This window comes from Sander vitreus, chromosome 11 (genome assembly GCF_031162955.1).
Source record: "Sander vitreus isolate 19-12246 chromosome 11, sanVit1, whole genome shotgun sequence".
NCBI lineage: Eukaryota > Metazoa > Chordata > Actinopteri > Perciformes > Percidae > Sander > Sander vitreus.
In genome coordinates this window covers 29,137,407-29,159,906 of record NC_135865.1, presented here as the reverse complement: position 1 = coordinate 29,159,906, position 22,500 = coordinate 29,137,407, and the positions used below count along the sequence as shown (strand labels likewise).

The window sequence follows — 22,500 nt, the reverse complement described above, 5'->3', positions numbered from 1 at the left end:
GATATTGCAATTGCGATATGATTCACGGTATTCGAGGATCTGTACTGGACACAGATGTTTTCTGTAGTCTGTAGGATAGGATGTGTAGGCCGGGACTTCTTTGCAGCACCACAATACTTCATTCTGAATGGTTTGGCACGTCGCCTGCCTTTAACATATTAACACATATTGCACAAGACTTACAACTCGAAAACCATGTAGAGCATCCCGTCGGAGCTGTACGTCTCCAGCAGCTCCACGATGTGGGGGTGCTTCAGCATGTGGCAGATGCTGGCCTCCCTCTTCAAATCTGAAAACACAGACAGAGAGAGAGACAGAGAGAGACAGAGAGAGAGACAGAGAGACAGAGAAAGAGGGACAGAGAGAGAGACAGAGAAAGAGAGACAGAGAGAGAGACAGAGACAGACAGAGAGAGACAGAGAGAGACAGAGAGAGAGACGTGATCAAATAAGGCAGCAAGACCAGCATGCATTCATATGTTCTATATTCATACACAGAATATGTGAGTCATGTTATTTCTACAACTGAGGACAGAGTGGATCTCTTTTAAAAAGATGACATAACATGTATGTGGGAGATATATATATATATAAAACGAATGAAAGGAAATCATTATTTGAAGTATTTTCAACGTATACGTCCATGCGCAGAGTATAACGTTAGCCAATCTGCAGAGTGGGTAACTGGTCATGTGATATGTGTTGGCCGCGTTAACAGGGACTCGCATCCTTCTGGTTTAAAATGCCGTTTAAAAACGTAGCGTGGCTGCAGCCTTCACCCTCCTGTTGTTCTCGGGTCAAATCTGACCCATTATCAAACAGTTTCTATATCAGAAATTTGGGTTTCTTTCCAAAAATATATAATGTAGATGGTCCCATACAACCATTACTCTTTACAAGTAACATAAATGATCAGTACTTTCATTGAATGTGGGTGTTTAATTCAATTTGATAGCATTTGGAGAAAAAAAAGAGGTCTAAAAAAAGAGACAAAATACAACTTTAAAAAAAAAAGCTTAAAAAAAATGTTTTTTTTTAAATTATATAAAACGTAAAAAAAAAAAAAAACCAAAAAATCGTGAAAAAAATACTACAAAACATTGTCGATAAAGTTGACCAAAGCGTTGAAAAACGAGTTTTCATTTTATTCAACAAGTTGCAGGGTGGACAAGAAGACAACACGAGGGTTAAGTTCAAGTGATGTTTGTTTGTCTGTATCCCATTATTGGAGCCCCTCGTACTGTTGCCAGGCAATAAGCATCTACCACTTTAATTGGTTCCTAAAGAAGAGGAGGTTTACTGAAGCTGAAAAGAACAATGCGGGCTGGCTGTTCAGAGGAATCACTGGGGAGACATGACAGACACAGCTAGCCAAACACCAGAAAGTAAAGCAACGCTCTCCTTTATATGACGCAAATCTGGAACTGTGCTTTTAAAATGACAAAAACAGGAAAAGATAAATAGATATCATTTGATGACACCAAAGTGTTGACAAGGCTGACAAGAGACAAGGGTAACACTTTACTTGAATGTATCGACATAATCGGGACATGACACTGTCATAACTATGACATGACACTGTCATGAACGTGTCATAAACCTTATAAACGTTTATGACTTCTGTCATTAAGTGTTATTCGGTTTTTGTCACGACTAGTTGACATTGTTTGGGTTGTCTTGATTATGACAAGTTGACATTAATCAAAGTGACATTACCAGAAGTTGTCTTGGTCATGACAAGCTGACATAAAGTATTAAATGTCTTTGACGCAACTGACATTAACCAGGATGACATTACCAGAAGTTGTCTTGGTCATGACAAGCTGACATAATCCTGGTTAATGTCAAGTTGTCTTAATAAGGGAACGCCAAACAAATGTAATGTCAAGTTGTCATGACCAAGACATCTTCTGGTAATGTCACTTTGATTAATGTCAAGGTGTCATAATCAAAACAACCCAAACAATGTCAACTAGTCGTGACAAAAACCGAATAACACTTAATGACAGAAGTCATAAACGTTTGACTTGTTTATAAGGTTTATGACACGTTCATGCCAATGTCATGTCATAGTTATGACAGCGTCATGTCACGATTATGTCGATACCTTCAAGTAACAAAAAATAATAGTCTGTCACCGTCTCTCCGTGTCACGTAAAACGGGTTGATGGGAGGAAGGACGGAAGGTAGGTGATGCACCGCTGGTTTACAAAGACTTTAAATGAAATATTAAAAAAGCTTTAGTACTGCAGCACACATTTGCACTTTGGGAATGTCTGCACATTTACTGTCCCACACTTTTATATATTCAAGACCTTTGGTCATTACATTTAAGACATTTTAAGGCCTTTTATTTGAGGACGCAAAATACAAAATTCTAACTTTTTAAGACCTGCAAATACCCTGACGTGACAGAGAGAAAAAGACATATTGTTGTGGTTGTGAAGAGCAAGAGGATGTTTCATCTCACTAACTTGTGTGCACACTTACAACATGAACACAGCAAAAGATGGAGAAACACAAATACCAGTCCAAGACAAGTCAATCTTACAGATTGGATTTGATAAACAAAAAGGATTTGCCTTCAGAATGAACATCTAAACATAGCCTATCCCATCTATCTCGCTTTCATCCTTCCATTCAATCTGTCAATCCTTTGATCCACCCATTCATACTTTCCATAAAGGCAGTTCTTTCCTCCAACAGCTGTTGTTCTCAGGCCTTTTGAAAGTTGCAGCAAACCAGAGATATATATCACATGCCTGAGCTCAATCGCAATCTCATTTGCTGAAAATGCATCACCAAGTGCACCTAAGTGTATTAACTTTTAATATCTGAAATAGCCAGGCTGTGACGAAAACATACACATTCAATACACAATTCATACACACACACCAAGGTTTGTAGAGAGACACACACAGACACAGGTTTGTTTCACTATCTTTGTGGGGACCCATCATTGACATAATACATTCCCTAGCCCCTTACCCTAACCTTAACCATCACCACTAAATGCCTAACCTTAACCCTTACCCTCACCCTAACCAGAACCTCATTCTAACCCTAATCCTAAAACCAAGTCTTAACCCTCAAACAGACCTTTAACCTTGTGGGGTCCAGCATTTTGGGCCCACAAAGCTGTCCAGACCCCACAAGTATACCGGACTCCCGGTTTTTGGACCCCACGAATATAGTTAAACAAGCCCACACACACACACACACACACACACACACACACACACACACACACACACACACAGAGAGACACAGAGACAGACACACAGACGCACAGAGATAGAGACACAGAAACACACACACACACACACACAAACACACACACACAGAGACAGACACACACACGCACAGAGATAGAGACACAGAAACACACACACACACACACACACACACACACACACACATTAAAGACAATGTACTGTATTGTTCTTCTACGTACGTATGCATTGACATTTAATTAAGCTCCCAGTTGAAGCCATGAGCTGCTGCTAACATTAAGCTAATCTTCCGAGGACGAGCACTAGGCGTGGGCTAGCTCTCTGACATGATGCTAATGCTGCTAAAGCCGGATAAGTGGCTACCTTAAGGGGCCCCGCAGCCTCATGCCATGTTTAATGTCATCTGGTGAGCTCGCTGCTCGTGTCCATCACCGTACAGTAACTGCTGCTGGAGATTACGAAGGACTCTTTATCAAATCAGAAGCAAAGCACCACAACAACAACAACTTTATTTGAGCTAAGAAAAACTGCTGCAGGGAAGCCGCTTATATTGCTTTTAAGGTAATAATTAACTGTGCATGCACATTAAATAATCTCAACAAAAGTGTATTTGCTTTACCAAGAATATATATGAGCTTCATTTAAAATGCAACTAGTGTTGCTATTCTGCTAATCCTGACTGTACACAATATGAACTAATGAATACAAAATGGACACAACTTAAAGCTACTTCCTTAAGGCCAGACCAGGACTTCTCCATTTAATTTAACATTAATAACAATTATTGTAAAACAGGCAGTTCTATCTACAGACAGAATTGCTGCTGGCAAATACTGATATGATAAACAGGACTATTATGAATGTTTCGATGAAGATATCTGTCCATACAGAGTTCGATATGACACTTACATCAACCTAAATGTTGATTATTATCGGACACATTGAAATACTGACTAATTTTTACACATTTACACACATTCAGTGAAGGTTTGAGTTAGTTTGCACATTGATTCTTTCTATTAGAGTAGTGAGAAAGTTAGTGCTGAAAGGGAAAAGAGGAAAAAGTAGCAAAAAAGATAAAGGAGACACAGAAATAGAGGGGGGGGAGGAAGAGGAGATAAACAGATATGAGCTCTACAGTGATCCCTGTTCCTCCTGCTGGGAGTCAAAGCTGCTACCACAGCAACACACACGCAGAGCTGTGTGTGTGTGTGTGTGTGTGTGTGTGTGTGTGTGTGTGTGTGTGTGTGTGACCTGACAGTGCTTTAGCAGACAGTTGGAACGGATGACACAGCAATCCAATAGAAGCAGTAACAAAACATACACAGTGGCTGTGTCTCAAAGCGTCTATACTGTCACACTTCAAACACTTAGTTTGAAGTATAGAGTGTAGATAACGCAGAACGTCAGAGCACTGAAAGTACCCGGATGACCTCCTGAAAACGGTCAAAAAGTTCAGTGTGGAACGATGGACCCTACGCGCACTAAACGGGCGCCATCTTGACTACAGAGCGGAAAGGGGAGGGACCAGGGACGTCGACCGGCAGCTGATTGGACGAACGTGTCACGTGGGTCTGGCTTCTCCCGGATTTCACAGCTGAGCGCGATGGCGGCTCGTTCAGAATACGATCTCGTATTTTAACGAAAATAGTTCACCGAAACGTGTTTCTGAAAACATTTTAAGTGAGAAATAGGCCGTGCAGTTGCTGAATCTGTCCGTTTTATTGATCGACAAAGGTCAGTTTAAGAGATTTTCGGCAGATTTTGAGAGGCGGCGAGCCGAGCCGGCCGCTACTCATTTCCGGTAAGTGTTTTAACATAAGTGTTGCTTTTGGGACAATACTAACCATCTAAAGTGGGCACTACGGCAGGAAGTGGTCCGGTATGTATGTATGCCGAATGAGACACAGCCAGTAGGTTTGAACAGTGAAACCCGGTGCTAATATGGATATCAAAAGGTGAATTACAGTTTTACTGCTTTTTCAACTTAAAATGAAGCCACACTAGAGCGCCGCTTAATGTGCTCCATGGTAGCAACACAACAAGCATCTGGAAGTAAGGCTACTTTTGGATCAGATTGGATGTGAAACGATTCCAAGGATAATACCGAGTCTCAACTGGGCTTCAAACTGACAGGAGATTGTCACACACACACACACACACACACACACACACACACAAGGTACGGAGGCCACTAAAGGAACACACCGACTTATTGGGACTTTGTCTTATTCCCCGTATCCCCCAGAGTTAGATAAGTCCACACATACCCTTCTCATCTCCGTGCGTGTCCCAACAACCGGCTCCATCTAGCCTAGCTTAGCACAGATCCTGGAGGTAACCGGCTCCATCTAGCCTAGCTTAGCACAGATCCTGGAGGTAACTGGCTCCATCTAGCCTAGCTTAGCACAGATCCTGGAGGTAACCGGCTCCATCTAGCCTAGCTTAGCACAGATCCTGGAGGTAACCGGCTCCATCTAGCCTAGCTTAGCACAGATCCTGGAGGTAACCGGCTCCATCTAGCCTACTGCTCCCAATAAGTGACAAAATAACGCCAACATGTTCCTATTTACATGTTGTGATTTGTAGAGTCACAGCGTGTACAAATAACAAGGTCACATGACACACAGCCATCTTCTAACGTATACATTCTGGGAACTATATTCTCAGAAGGCGAAGCACTGCTACTCTCTGCTCGGGGCTTCTCAGGTGCTGCGAGCAAATCACTCCGCCCAAGTAGCAGAAGAATGAGCTACTTGGGACTGGGATTTTAAACATTTTTGTAAATGCTATGAAATAGATAATAAAACACCCCAAATTTAATGTAAATAATCTTTTTTTTTTTTTAAATGTTGTATGAGTTCTATACAACGTACATCCATGTTATTTTTGGGCAATTTGGTTGAAAGAAACCCATATTTCTGATATTGGGATTCAGAGAAAGACGCAGAAACTCAGGGAGATGGAAAAATGAAAGAGGCGGAGGGGAAGTGAGTAGGCGATGGCACATGATGAATTCTGCTCATTCTCCGGCTCTAGCTTTTCTCCCTCATCCCCTCAGAGGGCTGACCTATTCGTCAGACAGACCTCCAGACAGGCTGAAGGGAAACAAGCTGGTGTGTGTGTGTGTGTGTGTGTGTGTGTGTGTGTGTGTGTGTGTGTGTGTGTGTGTGTGTCTGTGTGTGTCAGGCCCCTGCTGGCCGATACATGGCCAAGACACGAATCATTTGACCCAGTTCCCCTGGTCGGCGCTTGGTGGTGACTGGGTGTTTGCGTGCGCCTGCTTGATTACTGCGGTGCTGCGTCACAGCTGCCCGCTCGAGTGAAACGGCTCGGCTGTCGAAAGGCAACAAGAACGAGGGGAAATAAAAACAAATCAACAATAGGAACAGCTGGCTGCAGTCGGTGAGGTGCTTTGATGGATTCCTGAGCGCTGCAGAGGTGGGACTGGGATTGGATATAAATGACTCGGGGAGTGTGCTGACCATGTACTATAAATGCGTGCACACACACACACACACACACACACACACACACACACACACACACACACACAACTGTACACATTTGAACATTAATGCTGGCAATGAAGCGAAATAGCACTGTTGGGCAAGCTACAATGAAAAACTTTCATTTAGGAGTTTGCGATGATCCGTCAAACCAGGCTTTCATCGCTACGTTTTAAGAGAGGAGAGGCAGCAAAATACATTTTCTAAGGACGGAGCATTTAATCTAGGTCTCTCTCTCGCTCTCTCTCTCTCTGAAAGCCTCCTTAGACTACCCTGAAGATGGATATCCAGTAATTAACCAGTCATCACACACACACCAGTGTGATTACAGACGATGAAAGTTGCAATTAAGCGGTGGAGGAGTTTACAATAATGCAATTTCCTCTGATATCGCCCAACCACAGAACAGGTTACAGGAACACACACACACACACACACACACACACACACACACACACAAATGGCCAGGGAAGTTTTTCTTTGGAGCGTTATTTAGCCTGACATGGATTCCTTAGATCATCTACTACTTTCACATGATACCAATATCTTCAGTCTAGCTTTATAATAATAATAATAATAATAATAATAATAATAATAATAATAGTAAGTGTATCTGATATAGCACCTTTTACAGACAAAGTCACAAAGTGCTTGACGTGATAAACATTTGTAAAAATACAGTAAGATCCAACAGAAAATAAGCAAGGAAAAAATAATTGAAAGACCAATGAAAATCATTTAAAAGATTAAAACCTAAAGCCCAAAGTTACAAACATGAATTTAAACAAGTGCGTATTCAGCTGCTTTTTAAAAGCTTCAACAGAGACTGCAGAACGTAAGACAGCAGGAAGGGCGGTCCACAGGTTTGGAGCCACCGCCTCAAAGGAACGGTCACCTTTAGTTTTTAAGCGAGTGCGTGGGACCACCAGTAGTCCCTGGTTAGAAGACCAGATCCGACCTTTAAGGACACCAGTTTTCTTTGTGAATGAATAATGTATCGTAAATAAATAAATGTTCTTCCTTAAAATACAGGGGGCACAAGACAGCCCCACATCATCACATACCCTTTACCATACCCCCCCCATCATCACATCCCCTTCACCATACCCCCCACATCATCACATACCCTTCACCATGGTTGTATTTCAGTTAGCCTAATAGCTGGTTTGATTTGCATTGAGAGATGATTTTATGGAAAGTACCCCATGCCAATCTCTAGGTATGGTGAAGGGTATGTGATGATGGGGGGGTATGGTGAAGGGTATATGATGATGTGGGGGTATGGTTAAGGGGATGTGATGATGGGGGGGTATGGTGAAGGGGATGTGATGATGGGGGGGTATGGTGAAGGGTATGTGATGATGGGGGGGTATGGTGAAGGGTATGTGATGATGTGGGGGTATGGTGAAGGGGATGTGATGATGTGGGGGTATGGTGAAGGGGATGTGATGATGGGGGGGTATGGTGAAGGGGATATGATGATGTGGGGGTATGGTGAAGGGGATGTGATGATGGGGGGGTATGGTGAAGGGGATGTGATGATGTGGGGGGTATGGTGAAGGGTATGTGATGATGGGGGGGTATGGTGAAGGGGATGTGATGATGGGGGGGTATGGTGAAGGGGATGTGATGATGGGGGGGTATGGTGAAGGGGATGTGATGATGGGGGGGGCCAAGGGATCTTTATCAGGATCATAGTATCCTGGATCCATGAAATAACTGGCCTTTCAAAATAAAAGTCTGCCTGCCTCTATGGGAATTTAACATAGGGTTGTACTGACTTATGTCCCCTGTATTTTAAGGAAGAACATTTATTTATTGACGATACATTATTCATTCACAAAGAAAATTGGTGTCCTTAAAGATTGGATTTTTCCTATTTTTTTTAATTAAGGCATTAAGATAAATTTCCAAAAGATGACTTTTGGATGATGGTTTATTCCTCTTTAGTCAACTTTAGCATGGGTTCATAAACTTATGAGCAGCACTGTAAACAGGTGCCTAACCAATGTAATGAGTATAAAAGAGGAGCTGCTGGACCTGGTCAACAGCCTTGCAGCAGAGTTCTGGACCAGCTGTACAACGGAGCCTCTTAAAAGATGGATCTCAGGATTTTATGAATCGATATCGGATCATTCAAATGGAGATAGATTTAAACAGTGAAATCAATTGTTTAAACCCAGCCCTATTTTATACACACCTGAAAAAAGTGTGCAAAATAACCACGGCCTGCTGTGTTTGTGTGCTGTCCTTCTATGGGTACATTGGTTTCCCTATGCTACTGTATTTAAGATCAAACCCAATTCCCCATACATCCTCAGGTGGGTGAGAGCAGACTAGGCTGTCAACGCGAGATTCATGAATCCCACGCAGGATTTTCTTCATTTCCTCTTATTGCTTTGTGCGAGAACAAATAAAAGAGAAAACTAAACATTGATGCATCAGGCCCATTATGTTTCTCCTTTGTTCTTAATAAGCCTGTATCTAGCTTCTGTGAAGTGAAATGGTTTTGCAGGTTTGAGCGTGCACACGTGTGATGTGCAGGGTATCTCTGGTTGTGTCACAACACGAGATAAAGCCACACTGGCGTCAGGTATGAAATCGGGCTGACTCGTAATAAGAGGATGGTTTTTTTTCCATTCATTTATTCATTCATTAAACCTTTATTTGTACTCCAGAGATCATTCAAACACCCTCCCGTTGTCTTCCCGTCGACCAGGAAACTTTCTGTTTTTTTCTGGGTCAAAATACCAGGCTAGCTAAACATTTATTTATTTACGATACATTATTCATTCACAAAGATAATTGGTGTCCTTAAAGGTTGGATTTTTTTAATTAAGGCATTAAGATCAATTTCCAAAAGATGGTTTTTATTCCTTTTTTTAGTCAACTTTAGCATGGGTGTCCTAATTTTTTCACATGACTGTACATGTTGTATGGGTTCCATACAACATGTACATGATTTTTTGGTTGCTTTATTTAATTTCATAGCATTTGAAAAAAAATAAATGTTTTTAAATGGTTTCAAAACAGCATCCTGACCAAATGTTGACATAAACCAGTCTGTGATTCACTCAACACTATTGTATTAGTCAAAATAATTCATAATATCTGCTTTTTTTCAAACTAAAAAATTAGGTATAATGTCATTTAAATTAGGTTTATTTACCATGAATAAAAAAAGTGTTGAAAAGAGAGACAAAAATGTTTAAAAAAGCGCCAAAAGCATCGAAAAAAACGACTCAAATGTCAAAAAAAATTTACAAAAAAAAGCATTTTTCAATTTTGACCCAGAATGAGAGGTTCATGGACGACGGTGAAGACAACACCAGGGTTAAGTAATGTAGTTAGTCCGCCAGTGGTGTTTAATCTACTATGGTGCTTTGTTTAATTAGTAACGTTAGCGTAAATGGCGACGCTGTAGCGGAGTTGGCCGTCATTCATTAGCATTATGCTAATGTTGTTCCACGGGGATCTGTGCTTTTATTTTTCTAATCGGTACAGAACAGCTTGTTTGCTAACTTTAGCGAAGGTCTTAAAGTGCCCATATTATGAAAAATACACTTTTTCTGGGATTTGGGGAGTTATTTTGTGTCTCTGGTGCTTCCACATGCATACAAACTTTGAAAAAAACCCATCCATGCTGTTCTGAGTGAGATACGGTTTCTGAATGTGTCCTGCCTTCAGTCTCCGGGTGAGCTGTTCAAAATCGGCACGGCTTGTGACGTCACAAGTCGAAACGAGCTGGCTAAACGCTAGCATGCTACCTCGTTCTCAATAGCAAAGCACTGCTACAACACACACAAGTTCACCATAATCTATAAAAGAACTACTTCCATGTGCGCCCTCATTTAGAAGAAGTCTCCCAGCTGATCCTGCCTTGTCACTGACTGAAGGTGGAGAAACAGCCTTTCTTTTACGGTCTATGGAGCTAGCTAGCTGACATGATCTACATCTGAGCTACTGAGCATGTGCGAGTGCAATCAAAGATAGTACAGAACAGAGACCAGGTGAAAAGAGGATCTGCAGCAGTGAGAGAGAGCTGTGCAGTACAACAATATGGTGTTTTCTGAAAATTAAACCATGTAAACCTATTCTGGTACAACCTTAAAATGCAATTATGAACCTGAAAATGAGCATAATACGGGCGCTTTAAGGGGATATGACTGTTGATGGTAATTGTTGATTTTGTTTAAATGTGCCAAACTGTATTTATATAACTGATTATTGGTGGGACTGTTTAGGTAAAGCTATGCTAGCGGCAGCTGTCACTCCAAATATCCTGGGCTGTATATTGTTAATCAGTTAATAGTTAATAGTTAATTAATTGTCCAGCAATATTTGGAATTGTTACAGGCCTAAGTATGTGTATATTAATCTGTAGTATTTGTATATGTGTAAATAAATAAATAAATAAACTAAACACAGACGACCCTCGTTTACAATTTCATCGCGTCTATTACAAAGACGGAGAAAAGAAGCAACACCATCATAAGAACAACAGAAAGCCACCAAAACTTTCTGAGTTGGAAAAATTATTTGTTATTATGTAATTATGTAAAGCGATTACAAGTAGAGGTTTGCAGTAGGGCTGGGCGATACGGAGAAAATCAAATATCACGGTATATGTTTGACCAAACACCTCGATGTCGATGTTGCAACGATATCGTAGTGTTGACTATTGGTGCTTTCACAACATATCTTCCACATTTAGATAAATAACCATCATAATGCGGATATAATGAGTAAGTGGGTAAAGGTAAATAATAATACAGCTACAACAGTCTGGTCAGTTCAGAAAATGACATCACGTTACTGTAACGCAGCCTTTATAACCAGGAGAAGACACTTACCATGTAACGATATTACAATTCCTCAAAATCTAAGACGATACCTAGTCTCATATCACGATATCGATGTGCTGAAATATTGCCCAGCCCTAGTTTGCACATTTAAAATGAGATATCTAAAATGTCCAAAAGGCACAAGTGTGTTGATTTTAAGGAAGTGCTGTATTTTGTTCCACGAGTCAGGTGCACAAAAAATGTAAAGCAGAGATTTATAATCCCACAAAATACACAAAACCATGAAACGAATACAAAAACGAGACCTACAATTTTCTGCAGACATGATTTTAGAAACCTCTTCTTTTTTTTCAGTGTGAGGACATGTGCGTGTGGCGTTTACAATACCAACGGCTGAGCACTTTATGTCTGCCTTGTAGAAGCTTAAGTAAACCAAGGAGACGCCCTGTCATGCTGGATTAAGTACACTTGATCAGCGAGAGAGAATTAGAGAAGGTAAAGAAGGCGGCTGTGTAATGTGGCAGGTAAAGCTCCCCTAAGAAACATTAATTATCTTGAACTCACAGCATGTGTTCATGCTCCGTAGCTTGCAAATGCCATGCCGGATATTAGTACAGAAAATGAGATACAAGTTCAAACAGCTATACGAGTAGCCCTTTGTCTGTGAGTGCAAATCACACACAGTGCTTTTATGGCGGTGACGCCATAGACTGTATAATATTAATGAACAGGGCGTGTGTGACGTCACCCGTTGGTTTGTGGAGATCTGATAGGAGTCGTCCAGTTTGCCGTTACGGGAGCAGCCATCCTGGTTGGATGTGATGATTTTAGACGAGAGGGAGGAGAGAGGGAGGAGCTGCTTACACTCTACGTTACGTTACACACTTTCACTGGCAATCACATCATAGCCCCCCCCCTAAAACACCCCCTGCTTTATCGATGATTTTAAAATCAACGAGACCATGATTCAAAACATGAACATCATTCTGTGTTTCAGAAGACTTCAAACTAGAGATTGAGACCATAAACTCATTATGAAAATGTTTACTGAGGTAATAAATCAAGTGAGAAGTGGGTCACTTTCTCAGAGACTTCTACAGAAACCAAACTCCTTTTGCTACTGCATGTGTCGCCCCCTGCTGGACTTCAGATAGAAAGCAGGTTTAAGGAGTCTCCCCCGTGCTGGAGTTCAGGTAGAAAGCAGGTTTAAGGAGTCTCCCCCTGCTGGACTTCAGGTAGAAAGCAGGTTTAAGGAGTCGCCCCCTGCTGGACTTCAGATAGAAAGCAGGTTTAAGGAGTCTCCCCCTGCTGGAGTTCAGATAGAAAGCAGGTTTAAGGAGTCTCCCCCTGCTGGACTTCAGATAGAAAGCAGGTTTAAGGAGTCTCCCCTGCTGGACTTCAGATAGAAAGCAGGTTTAAGGAGTCTCCCCCTGCTGGACTTCAGATAGAAAGCAGGTTTAAGGAGTCTCCCCCTGCTGGAGTTCAGATAGAAAGCAGGTTTAAGGAGTCTCCCCCTGCTGGAATTCAGATATAATGCAGGTTTAAGGAGTCTCCCCCTGCTGGACTTCAGATACAGTATTAGGGGACCACTAAGGTCTATATAAAAGCATCCAAAAAGCAACATGTCATAGGACCTTTAAAGGAGCTGTTGGGCATTTTGACAAACATCCTTATTTTGTTGACTTACTAGAAATGAGAGGCTAATATGTGTTTAGTCTAGTTTAGTGTAAAAACTAGAGGCATGGAAGGAAAAAACAAGCATTACATGACTACAATTATAGTCTTGGTAATGTTTGTAATTACAAGATCAGTCACGAGTATGAAGAAAAACGCCTCTGCCTGGAGTGTGAAACACAGCACAGTGATACGTGAATGCTAAAACGGTTAAAGGTGCAATATGTAATAGATTTACTGTATTAAATCCAAAAATGGTTATAATGGTTACCACAATAGGTTATGAATTATTAAGGAAACCTGCTAAGTTGAAATACTATCTTTTCTGACATTTACTCAAGCACAACAGACATTTTTGTTATAATAATAAATGGGAAATAACAGGAAACATTCACACATTTCTATCAAATAAGCTAACACAGGCTCATTGCCTCTACTCGATCTGTCATGGTTGTGTATGTTCTGTGTCCTGTTTTATTTTGAAGTCTCTCTTTTTCTCCCTAGTTATGTCTCGTTTTACTTCCTGTCTTGTGTTTTCCCACCTTGTGTGATTGTCTGTCTCACCCTGATTTGTTGATCCCTAGTGTCACCTGTCCCTGGTTACCTCGTTACCCTGTGTATTTAGTCGGTGTGCTGTCTTTGTCTCGTGTCGGTTCATTGTTCTGTGTATGCTCCGTTTTTGTGCGTTATTGTCGTGCTTTGTCGAGTCATGGACGGTTGTGCCGGCTCCTTCCTTGCTTGCTTCCTGGCCTGCGTGCTTTTTGGGACTGCTTGTGTACGTTTTTGCTCTAGCCTCGTCAATGCCAGGACAGATCGTGACACCGATCATGCTCACTATAGTGTGGTCACTCCGGAAAAGGCCCCTTTCTGAGCCAGGAAAAACCCTGCACGTATAGTGAAGGGATGGTATACTTCCCTGAAAGAAGTACTCTCAAGCCCAGAGACAACAGAAGAAGAGACTTTGATTGAACTGTGAAACTCCCGAGTGTGGCTATGAGCAACTTGTGTGAATACAAAAAGTAGGCCAGTGTGTACACACATATACAAGGACATGAATCTGACCTCTCTGTTGCATTAACTAGCAGTGTGCGCCAGAGTGGAAAAAAACAATTATGTTTAGTTATATTTATGAGCAGCTGGAAACAGCAGAGAGGGTAACAGACGGAGAGACGTTAACGGCGAGATACTGAGACAGAGAGCGTGATCTCTTACCCTCCGTGCTGAGTCCAGGACTGGAGGTGAACTGGGCCACATCCACGATTTTGACAGCGAACTGCTGCCCCGTCTCTCTGTTGATGCATCTTCTCACCACGCTGAAGGGACCCCTGAACAACACAGACGGGGAAAAAAATAACATTTAACATGTGGTTTGTTATACATGTTCTTGCCAACCACGGTGTTACACTGCATTCACGTCGTTTAAATAGCAAATGCACCTGCGCCCATCTGTGGCCCATGGGCGTGCTGGTCTTACAGGGAGGTGTGTTCAGGTGCATTCTGGGCGTGCTGGTCTTACAGGGAGGTGTGTTCAGGTGCATTCTGGGCGTGCTGGTCTTACAGGGAGGTGTGTTCAGGTGCATTCTGGGCGTGCTGGTCTTACAGGGAGGTGTGTTCAGGTGCATTCTGGGCATATTGCTATCTTGAGGCAGCGGGAAGTGATGGCGCCATTGACCAACAAAAACCTGGTCTAAAGTCAATAACGCAGCATTTCATTGTTATTTTAACAGAGCATTAGTAAAATGCTTCTAGGCTCGTGCACAGCGCGCGCACACTATGCTTGTTACACACACAGGGACGCACAGCAGCACACACACATGCAGAAGATTACAAATAACAATATTACGGTGCAAATCCTCCATCATAACAGCAATGCTCCAAGGTCCAAACGCGCCTGGCTTTTAAAGGGAATGGGAGATGAGCTCTGATTGGTTGATTGCATGTTACGCCCAAAACACACCTCTGATTTAATGAAGACACTAAGGTCAACCCTTTTGAACCATGCGCCCGGCGCGCGGACCCTTATTTCCGCCGTCAAACTAGCAAAAGTGGATTTGGACACGCCCTAAACACACCTGCGCCAGGCGCTTCACGCCGTGCGCTCAGAGCGTTAAAATAGGGCCCTTGACATTTCACCATTACCGTTTTCCGTCAGATCGTTTATAGATGTTGACATCTCCGACTACACTTGAAGGCAGCTTCAAGCGAGTGCTTTGTTGTTGCAGGAAAACATTCAGTTATTACACAAACTCCCGGGTAGTTCAGTGCTTGCGTTTGGTGTTTTAAAACTTTCTTGTGGCAGCGATAGAGGCAGTGATGTTTCCGATCACAGAAGGCTTGTATCATGTGGACGCGCCGACAGTGTTGTCATGACTTAGAATTCCTCATGGGGGCGACAGAAACTACGCACTGTAGCTTTAACGTTACAGGTTTTGTATGACTTGACTTGATTCTCACCACAGTGACTTGAGACTTGCTTGCGACTTGGTGACTTGCACATGTGTGACGGGCTCCCACCTCTGTCAAATACTACCATCCTTCCCTCTCTTTCCATCAGTACAACTACTCCTCTTACTGCTGGGTTGCATCAAAGTTATGTTAAAGCGTTAACCCCTGAGGCCAAATTAACGCGGCGCACACAGAGGCCGAGCGAGGGCTACGCTCGTTTCCTGCACAGCGTATCGGCACATGCTGAGACTGCACTTTGGTTCTCATTGCCGAGGTCGGAGGGGGTTCACAAATTGAATCGTCCCTCCTGCGGAGTGAGTGTTTCATCACATTCAGTCGATGGGATAAACAGAGGTCTACCACTCAAGGGCTGCGGGTTAGAATTAACAAGCCGGCAGGTCAGAGTTACAGAGCAATACAGCAGAAACATACCACTGAAATACAGCTGCTGGCTACAACTGCACTCAACGAACTGAACTGACCTGTGTGTGTGTGTGTGTGTGTGTGTGTGTGTGTGTGTGTGTGTGTGTGCGCGTGTGTGTGTTGGGAGGATGAGGTTTAGCAGCAGGGAGGAGGGAGCCGAGCTGCTGCAGATACAGATAAATGAAACAATAGATCTTGTGTAATAAAACACACACACACACACACACACACACACACACACACGCATTATCCCATCCATCTATTTTCTTTACCTGCCTATTCCTGGAAGCTATCCCGACATGCACTGGGTGAAAGGCAGAGAACACACCCTGGACAGGTCAGCGGGCCTAAGCTGTAATTTGACAGATTCATGCGTAGGAAAGCGCCCGTTAGCTCCCTGCGTAGTTACGGTCATGAAGTTATTTGTGGACTCTGTGGATTAGTATAAAATAAAAATCTCTGATTCCAGCTTCTTAAATGTGAATATGTTCTGGTTTCTTCACTCCTCTGTGACAGTAAACTAAACATGTTGGAGCTGTAGATTAATGGATCCATCTTTGCAGCTCAGACAATGGTTGAATAATGATACAAAGCTCTAGACAGGAGGACAAAAAGACAAACTGTTCTGCTGTCTGTTACCTTGGCTACAATGTTTCTGACTGCGGCTGTGATGATCGTATGAGTCAAGATGACCCAGATCACGCCGATATTCAAAAATCACAGTCACAGTTTCTCTGGGCGTCTGAAGTTGAGGGAATGGAAATGTTTCATCTCTTTCAGACGCCAGTGTCCTATGGGTGAACTGAGACGCTCGGTGGTTACACAGGTTCACCGACGGAGGAGCTATTATCTAGCAGAGACGCAACCGTGCGAAAAACACACACATACTGTACACCATACACACACCGCAGACACAAACGCTACCTGCAGCCTTCTGTGAGCTACCCGTCCCACAGCAAATTACACTGAGCACAACCTCTGTGGTTATGTGAAAGCAACCATTTCACAGCTATACAAAACACCACCCCTGGCTGTGTGTGTGTGTGTGTGTGTGTGAGTCAGTCCTTGTGCACAAACACAGACTGGTTGAACAGATGGTGATCAGGCTAAAGCTGCTTAGCGTCACAAGGGTGAGGTAGGAAGGCACCGTGCCCAAGCACACAAACAAACACACACACACACACACAAAGGCCACTGGGTCACCAGTTTAGTGAGCGTGAACATTCCTCGGTGTCCACAGTTCACCATCACATGATAGGCATTTATTTGACTGGCTGCTTCTGAGTGCAACTTACCAACACACACACACACACACACACACACACACACACACACACACACACCTTCCCAAATCCACAGTACAGTTTGTCTTTCGGTCCATTCACTCATCTTTTGGTTGATTCCGGATAAAAAACAGGCTACATACAAATGCAGCCTTCTCTTCATTAAAATAAGTTATAGTTACATGTATTAAAGGAATAGTTGAGATCTTTTGAAGAGTGGTTGTCTGAGCTACTTCTCCAGAGTCAGTGTGTTAGCTACAGTAGATGGCGGTCGGCACGCCCCCAGTTTGGAGAAGCAGACAGGAGTACCGACACGGAAGATAAGCAACGTCCTGCTGTGGAGTTGCTGCTCTACCGCTGCCTCGGTTGCCCCTTGTTAGTTTGTAATTGTGCAACTTTGGTGAATCTGAACTAACCAAACTAACCCCAAAGTCACACGATAACACTAACTAACTAACTAACCGATGGAGGCAGCTGTAGAGCAGCAACTCCCGTGTTCTGCGAGGTAAAATGTCTGTTTTTGTCAAAGAAGTCTGGTGGCTTTGAAGAGAGCAGAGATAACGGCTTCAGTTCCCCGTCGTAAAGGGCCGTCTGACAGCAGGGTGAAGCTCTGGAAATATTCTAAATATAGCGTCCATTTAAACTGATAAAGATGTGTTCAGGTGTCTAAAAGCTGCTGTCCCCCCCATCCACAGCAGGACGTTGCTTATCTTCCGTGTTGGTACTCCTGCCTGCTTCTCCAAACTGGGGGCGTGCCGACCGCCATCTACTGTAGCTAACACACTGACTCTGGAGAAGTAGCTCAGACAACCACTCTTCAAAAGATCCAAGCTATCCCCTTAAATAAACTGACTGTTAACTAGGTGGTACTGGTTGACGTACAGTGTGCAGATTTCAACTTACAAAGTGATTAGAGAAAAGCTGGAAGAAAGCTATGTTTGTCTTTCTTTCCAAAGCCTCTTGGACTGAGCTGAGATAAAAAAATAAATAAACTGAAAGCTAACACCAGCGTGCAAACAATGAATTTGTCAATTTCAGGGAAGTCAGCACTTGGAGCGAAACAAAAACAAGCCTATCTGAAATCAAACTCAAACACAACAAAAGTTTGAGTTTGAACAAACTTGTTAGAGCAGGTACATTGGGTCAAAGAGCTCTCATTAGTAATGCAGTCGAGTTCTCCGCTGCTGCGTTCTCTCTCGGCGCTACAGTCCAGTCACTTCACCTCTGCCCCCCCCCAACCCCCGTCGCAGCGCAGTAAATGTCAGGCCTTGCTCGAGGCTGCACTCTGTACAATGATGTGAACATGAGGGAGGACAGAGGAAAAGAGGGGAGATGGGCAGTGATGTGAAAAAACACTGAGCCTTGAATGAGTAGCCATCATCGTCTTTGTCCATATTGACCATCCCGAGTGTGTGTGTGTGTGTGTGTGTGTGTGTGTGTGTGTGTGTGTGTGTGTGTCCTTTCCACACCAGGGGTGTTTTTTTTGTTGGTGCAATTCATTTGCACGTCAATGTTTTTGAACAGTTGTTTTTGTCACCATGAATAAATGTGACTATGTTCTAGTTTCTTCTCTCCTCTGTGACAGTAAACTGAATATCTTTGAGTTAAGGACAAAACGAGACGTATGAGGACGTCATCTCGGGCTTTTTGGGAAACACTGATCCACACTTTTCACCATTTGACATTTTAGAGACCAAACTACTCATCCAGTCATCCAGAAAATAATCAACAGATTCATATCGCCGATGAAAACAATCGTTAGTTGCAGCCCTACTCTCACACAGACCTTGAATATTATGAATAAAGTCATCAACCAATAAATCAACAACACGGTGTCCCGCGGTCTAAAACCCAGAGCCGTCCAAGAAGACAAACGTTACTCCTTTCAAGATTGACAAAGGCAACGCATACCAGATCCACTCATTCTGTTCTTGCCCTTCACAATAAAAGTCCTAGACTGCATAACAGTTTCCCTGCCGGTATGAATGTTCCCAGGCGAGCATTTTGCATTTTCGTATTGTTTCTATTTGTAACGTTCCCAGTGTGTAAAGGCCTTTTATTCACAGTAGGGCTGTCCCCTCTGAGTCGATTAGTCAACTAATCGCTTGTTTTGGTCATAGTCGACTAAGATTTCTTCGGTCCATTAGTCGGGTTTTGTGCTTTCTCATGTTGAATGACTTGAAAACTTCCGAGCACATCTCGGGTAAACGCAGGATTTAAAGTGGTGCTTTTTCATGATTCTTCGTGGAGACACTCAGTTTCACAGAAATGTCGATTAAATCAACCAAACCCGACAAACCCGCACAAGTAAGAATTTCATCGACGACAGCCCTACTTTACAGCAAAGAAAAAGGTTTTTAAGTGGCACAATCGATCTTCCGCACACATCAGGCTCGCAATACTCTGTCAGGAGAGTGGGGGAGAGCGTGACGGGAGGGCGAGAAACAGCTTTGAACCGCAGACGGCTCGAATGGCGGAACTGGGCGTCTTGGGAAAAAAATCAACTGTACATGGAGGAGCCATTCTGGCTTTGAATGGGGCTCAGCTGCACACAACGTCAGCCATTAAAGCTCTGAATAGAAAGTCAGCTGCACACGGGCTGTTCTGATGATTCCTGCACTTCAGCCACCCTCACTAAAATAACAGGAAGAGAGAGAGAGAGAGAGAGAGAGAGAGAGAGAGAGAGAGAGAGAGAGAGCGCGAGCGAGAGGGGGAAGAGGTGGGGGGAGAGACAGAAAGAAGAGGAGAAACATGGACAGGAAGAGAAAGAAGTGGCAGTAGAGAAGCAGGGCGAGTCCCATTCGTGCAAACACGCCTCCTCCATTTTTCCTAACCCAGATTTCACTGCAGTATTTCAGAGTTTATCCAAACTGTGAGCACAATTACATGCAGCCCAGTTCCTCCATTATCAGTTCAAGGCCGTACGTTTATTACAGCATTTCATTCACATGGTTAGAAATGAGACACCACTTGTCGGTGAATTATGGAGGCGGAGTTGACCAAGGTTACTGCAACTTTTATTCATTTTCTCATTATAGCAAGACGTCGATGTTAAAACTTTTTGCCTTGGGATTATGATTTATTATCTCATTATCGTCTAGTAATTACACAAAATAGGTTTTCCAAGGTCACAACATGTTGCCTAGCTTATAATGTATTGCCTGTGCCGCGCTGTTTATCAGCTAAAAGTGTTCAGATGATCGGGGTTGAGGTCTCAACTACAGACGTGATATAAACTAGACTTCAACCTTTTAACAGACTGACGACTGGGTGTGCAAAAGCTTGGTTTTAGTATTTATACTAGTAGTAGTAGTAGTAGTAGTTATTATGAAGGTTAAAAACTAAATGCTCATCCTTACGTACGGTTACCAGGCTTCCAATATCTCCAGAAACATGGGTTTATCTTAAAAAGATAAAATGATAGGACGCCATTATTCATGTTTTATATAACACGGATTTGTTGTTTTAATGTAAAAAGATTACCAGATACCAGATTTTTTTCTTCAGATATTGCGACTTTTTTCTTCAGATATTACGACTTTTTTCTTAAAATATTACGACATTTCGTAAATCGGGGTGTCACCATTCGATTTGACTGTCGATTTAAACATTTTCTTTTTTTTAAGCAATGACTGCGATGCCACAATAAGAGCCACTAGATGGCAGAAGGGTACTTTACAACAGTTTTGAGTTTCTCCGTGTTTACAAGGTTCAATTGAATGCACAATACGTTTAATGAGGGTCACATGAATGCACCATGAAGTCCCGTCCGAGCCCACATGCTTTACCTTCATTGTTTGTTTCCAAAGCTGACTCACGGGGAACTTGCTAAATGTTGCCACACGGTCATCTCTGACTCCGGCTAAGCTAACGTTAACCTGTGTCTTTAGATGCATGCTACGCTGTGTCTACGTTGTTTTTTTTCTTCGGACGTGCACAAGTAAAGGCGGGGGTGGAGAGAGAAGAAAATACTGGGCGAATCACTGATCCTGCTCTTTATTTCCATAGTCAAAATCAACAGTCAAAATCAGAAGCTCATTTTGATTGGTTCTCAATTTAAAATCAAAATAGTCACACCCCTTCAATGGAGTTTTTAAATAGGGTAGTCACGAATAAGGTCTGCTGCTGGCTCTATCATTAATTAATTGTGATGTGGCCAATTCTTCAGTAATTGCTGTTGGCTTCTGTAACAGAATTAATAAGACTTGTGACCCATTTCTGATCACCTCTCCTTGTGCTCACTAATCCTGTCTTCACTTCTCTCACTGCTGGCATGGTATGGCTGCATGTAGCTGAGTTGAAGTGCTTTAAAACAGCGTCTCTGTCTACTTGATGTGGTTGCAAAGAGAATCTCCTAAACGTCTAAATGTGTGTGATCTTTAGGGCCCTATCTTGCGCAGCGCAAAGACCGACGCAAGTGTCTTTGCTAGTTCAAGACCGACCCAGTTGTCAGTTTCCCGTCCAGCGCCCATGTCGTTTAAATAGTCGTCATCTCTAGCTGGTCTTACAGGGAGGTGTGTTCAGGTGCATTCTGGGCGTGCTGGTCTTACAGGGAGGTGTGTTCAGGTGCATTCTGGGCGTGCTGGTCTTACAGGGAGGTGTGTTCAGGTGCATTCTGGGCGTGCTGGTCTTACAGGGAGGTGTGTTCAGGTGCATTCTGGGCGTGCTGGTCTTACAGGGAGGTGTGTTCAGGTGCATTCTGGGCGTGCTGGTCTTACAGGGAGGTGTGTTCAGGTGCATTCTGGGCGTATGATATGACCTGCTGGCGCTTTCACTTCACGCACGAGCAGATCAGTTTCTTCTCCTGAAAATCTCTCCTTCCTGCTCAGCAAATCCTCCATCATAACAGCAATGCTCCAAGGTCCAAACGCGCCTGGCTTTTAAAGGGAATGGGAGATGATCTCTGATTGGTTGATTGCATGTTACGTCCAAAACACCCCTCTGATTAATGAAGACACTAAGGTCAACCCTTTTGAACCATGCGCCCGGCGCACGGAGCCTTTTTTCCGCCGTTAAACTAGCAAAAGTGGATTTGGACACGCTCTAGGCGCTTCACGCCGTGCGCTTAGATCATTAAAATAAGGACCCTAGTCTCAAAGTTCACAGCAATAGGCACTCAATAACCTCCT

General features: G+C 43.0%; 1 protein-coding gene across 7 annotated transcripts in view; it reads right to left on the bottom strand.

Moving 5' to 3' along the window:
• caska (calcium/calmodulin-dependent serine protein kinase a) overlaps positions 1 to 22,500 on the bottom strand; it is a 182,220-nt gene that overhangs the window by 102,177 nt on the left and 57,543 nt on the right. For all 7 annotated transcript variants that reach the window (XM_078262669.1, XM_078262670.1, XM_078262672.1 and 4 more), the window contains exons 2-3: positions 14,433 to 14,545; positions 184 to 289 (exon numbers count right to left, since the gene is read on the bottom strand). In XM_078262669.1, coding sequence (XP_078118795.1) covers positions 184 to 289; positions 14,433 to 14,545 — 219 coding nt within the window. The remainder of the gene's footprint in view (positions 1 to 183; positions 290 to 14,432; positions 14,546 to 22,500) is intronic.